The sequence below is a fragment of the Musca vetustissima genome, unplaced genomic scaffold (assembly GCF_032173495.1).
Source record: "Musca vetustissima isolate MV318-11 ecotype Yass unplaced genomic scaffold, APGP_CSIRO_Mvet_v1 utg107605, whole genome shotgun sequence".
NCBI lineage: Eukaryota > Metazoa > Arthropoda > Insecta > Diptera > Muscidae > Musca > Musca vetustissima.
In genome coordinates, this window is record NW_026882901.1 from 1 (window position 1) to 4,583 (window position 4,583).

The following is a 4,583-nucleotide window of genomic DNA, read 5'->3' on the forward strand; positions in this document are numbered from 1 at the left end:
TCCTAACTTCAGTGCGTTGTGCAAAATTTATGTATATCAGGAAACTTAACAAAAGGTCTCAAAGAATTAGAAAATTTCAATAAAAAAAACTATTGAACACAATAATATAATTTTAAATCACATTTTTTACAAGGACATATGTTTTCTTTCTTTCAGGTTTGGATCGAACAGCTGAAGCCAAACTACAACCCAGTGAATATATTAATGAAACCCAAGTTTTACCCGATTTCCCTGGTATGTTGGAAAAACTTAAAGTTGATATGAAAGCAACATCCTCCTCTGCTCAAAGTCCAAATGCAAAATATCCCATTATAACATTCCTTGGTACTGGATCCTGCATACCTAACAAGACACGTAATGTTAGTTCCATACTGGTACAATCTCATGAAAATTGTTATGTCCTCTTGGATTGCGGTGAAGGCACCCTGGGTCAGATACAACGAATGTTTGGCATGACCAAAGAAAATTATTTATGTTTCACATTTACATGCCGATCATCATATTGGCTTAATTGGTTTGCTAACCGAACGCATAAAGTTATCAGGTGAATTGAAAGAGGATCTAAAGAAAGTTTTGGTAATGGCACCAAAACAAATTGAACCCTGGTTAAATTTCTATCAAAATTGTATAGACAATATAAAAGATGCTTATGAGCTGATTGGCAATGCTGATATGTTGGATGAGCCAATGAATCTGAAAGAAACGCATCAAGATTTGGGAATTGATGCTATACAAACCTGTATGGTCAAACATTGTCCACATTCATTTGGTGTTAAGCTAAGTATTACTCCCGTGGAAAATCCGGAGGAACCCATAACTGTGACCTATAGTGGTGATTCAATGCCCTGCAAAGATCTTGTCGATTTGGGTCTAAATTCTACAATACTCATACACGAAGCCACCATGGAAGATGATTTGGCCGATGAGGCAAAAATTAAAATGCACAGCACAATATCTCAAGCCATACAACAGGGCCAGGCAATGAATGCCAAACATATTATCCTAACACATTTCTCTCAACGTTATGCCAAGTTGCCACGTTTATCGGTGGATGAGAATAATACCTGTACAATGTCGAATGTTTCGATAGCCTTTGATAATATGCAAATATCATTGGATGATTTGCACAATTTCCATTTAATGTATCCGGTAATGCGTTCTCTGTTTGCCGAACATGCTGAGGAGTTGGAACAGAAGGCCTTAAAGCGTGAAATGAAATTGGAACGAAAAAGGAAATTAATGAGCACATAATTGTTGGTCGAATGTGTATTGGAAAGCTGATTGTTAGCGTAGTTAGTTTTTTGTGTGTATGGAATTGTTATAAATTCGCAGGCATTATGTTTTACTTTATTGACTGTAAGAATTGGAAAGATAAAAAAAATTATACAATAATAGTATATTTATTATTTTTTTAAATAAAGGAAACTTTGTGAAAAAAAGTTAAGAGATAAGAATAATCTATTTTTTTTAATATTGGAATATTATGTCTGTTTCAAAACCTGCAAGAATGTACAATTGTTTACTTCCTCAATGATATCTTAAAAATAGTAGAAATTGGTAGATTCTTACAGTACGGGAACAGACCAATTATGTTAAACCTTGATACCAAACGGGCAATGCAACCCGCTCCCCTTCAATTTTCATCCTTTATTTGGGTTATGATACCTTATTGTTATAGAACATACTTAATAACACTACTTTAACCTCTTACAATTTAATTTTATAAAAAAAACAACAAACAACACGGTTTTAATTAAACTCATATTAAATGTTATACTCTAAAATAGAACATAGTTAAAAATATGACGCTAAAAAACAACAAACTAAATTACATACATATAAATTAATATGTAAAACGAAAAAGATGAAAAACATGAGAAAAAGATCATAGCCAGGTCGCGGCATATAGCATAAAATTAATAAACAATTAAAATAATGTTTAAAACGTGATTGCCTCAAAGTGTTTTACAACAAATAATACAATGAGAAAAATCGAACAACAACAACAGCAGCAATAACAACTGCCACAGATATATTGATATGGAAATATGAAAAATAAACGCTTTAAACAATTGTTCAGTTACAACCACAAAAAAAAAACGACTAGTCTATAGGTAACTGCTACAAGATGATAAACATAGCTAACAACACTACTAGCAGCTATGACACTCTGACAAATAACAAGCTAATAATAAAATTTTTTTAGCCACTCATTTGTATGGCACAACTACAACTGACACCATCAAATGCAAGAAAAGACTCCAAGACGTCAGTGGAAGTTATGTTTTTTGCATTTGCTTTAAGAGTTCAAAACAATGCACAATTTGTTGTAAAGGGTGTGCATTTTTGGAATGTTATATTTTCTAAATATGTCATTACAACATTCATATGAACAAGAATATGTCTTCCAAATAAGACCTGCAATGTTAGTTTCATATTGGTAGAATATCAGGAAAATAGCGAACGACTTTGGAAAGTGATATAACAAATATGCATTTTTAGTGTCAATAAATGTATTTCTTCATTCAGCTGTGCAAAATTCATATTTTCGTAGAATATAAACATTATTATGTACTTTTTTTGTCAATTTAGCTGTGCTCAATTTGATTTTCTCTTTAAATTAGCTATTTTTTAACTGCTTTGCAAAATTCTATGGTATATTAACAATTTTTTAATTTACCTGTGCTGAATTTGCTACGTTTATACCCTTCACCACACTGTGGTACAGGGTATTATGTCTTTGTGCAAATCTTTGTAACTGGCAAAAAGAAACGAGATGGACACATGGTTCCTTTTGAGAATATGCATAGAATCACTTCTTAAGTCGTTTTTTGCATGTCCGTCTGTCCGTCCATGTATTTTTGTTAACGAAGTACAGGTCGCATTTGTGATCCGATTTGGATGAAATTTGGCACAGCTCACCGATTTTTTGTAAATGGTGCACCATATATCCCTATATATCCTTCGATTTGCACGAAATTTGGAATATCATTCTGAATTAAGTTTAGAATGACGTGTGTTAAATTTCCTGAAAATCGGTTCAGATTTAGATATAGCTCCCATATATATTTTCGTCCGGTTTTATTTAAATAGTGCGTCAAAGTCCCTAAAAACCTTCGATTTACTCGAAATTTGGCACAGCGTACTGAATTACGTCTAAAACGATATGTGTTAAATTTTGTGAAAATCGGTTCAGATTTAAATATAGCTCCCATATATATTTTCATTCGATTTTATGTAAATGGTGCACCAAAGTCCTTCGATTTCTACGAAATTTGGCATAGCATTCTAAATTAAGCCCAGAACGATGTGTGTTAAATTTCGTGAAAATCAGTTCAGATTTAGATATAGCTCCCATATATATTTTCGTCCGATTTTAGGTAAATAGTGCACCAAAGCCCCTATATATCCTTCGATTTCTACGAAATTTGGCATAGCATTCTAAATTAAGCCTAGAACGATGTGCTTTAAATTTCGTGAAAATCGGTTCAGATTTAGATATAGCTCCCATATATATTTTCGTCCGATTTTATGTAAATGGTGCACCAAAGTCCCTATATATTCTTCCATTTGCACGAAATTTGAATTTATAAGTAATGTCATGTACAGACGAGCGTTGTTCTCTCTCTCATTCGTTGTTCGACCCTTAATTATAAAGTAATTGTATGGGGAACTATACACAATTTTCTGAGCGAACACCGACTTTTATACATTGTTCAATTCGAATCACCCTCTGAATTACCAAGAAATATGTCCCATCGCTAACAATTGAGAGAATTTATCGAAAATAAATTAATTTTGACAGCTTGAAAATATTTATAAAATTTCCAAACTTTTTTAGTAAAATTGAAAATGATGAATGAAATGTAAAAAATTGTCTAGTTTTTATATACTATGCAGCAGGACAAGAAACAAATTTGGGGAAACTCAAAAAAAAAAAAAAAAAAAATTCTTCAAATTTTTATATTTTACATTTTAATTTAGAAAATATAAAAATGTATAAAAACAACAATATTTTCAGAAAAAATGGAAAACAAGAATTAAAAATAAATAGATATGTCTTCATACTATAGTCAGGAGAAAGAGAATTATTTTTTCTATTTAAATCCATATGTGATTCACGCAAATATGTTAGAAGAAACAAGAAACAAAAAGATTGAAATAAAAAACTCTGATGACATGAATTATGAATAGTGTTGTATGAACGGGTTAATTCAGGTACATAATTCTGAGAGCGAACTACGTTGTTCGAATGCCCGTCAGAACATGGCATAAATGAAGAACTCAAAATGTGGCCGAACATGTGACAAGTTTCGATTAAATCGGTTTAGATTTCGATATTTTGCAATAAATTTATTTACATAATTTTGTCCCATTGTAAGAAGCAACTCTATATCTGACCAAAATTTAGTATAGGTTGCAGAATGACATGTTTAATTTCATGTTAATGGTCCTTCAAAAATGCGACGTCTGTTAGGATCCCATCTGTTGAATATACCGAAAGTGGTGAAGGGTATCATATATTCGGCCCCGTCCGACTTTACTACTATTCTTACTGGTTTGGTTTTAATTTTGCACCTAAT

General features: G+C 32.0%; 1 protein-coding gene across 1 annotated transcript; it reads left to right on the plus strand.

Annotated features, from left to right (window-relative positions):
- Nucleotides 1–156: 156 nt before the first annotated feature.
- On the plus strand, nucleotides 157–1,251 carry LOC133329615 (ribonuclease Z, mitochondrial-like; the record flags this gene model as incomplete). The annotated part of the gene is given in 2 exon segments (XM_061538087.1): nucleotides 157–460; nucleotides 462–1,251. Coding segments are annotated over 2 exon segments (1,094 nt in total), but the record flags the coding sequence as incomplete, so codon positions are not given.
- Between the last annotated feature and the right edge of the window lie 3,332 nt (nucleotides 1,252–4,583).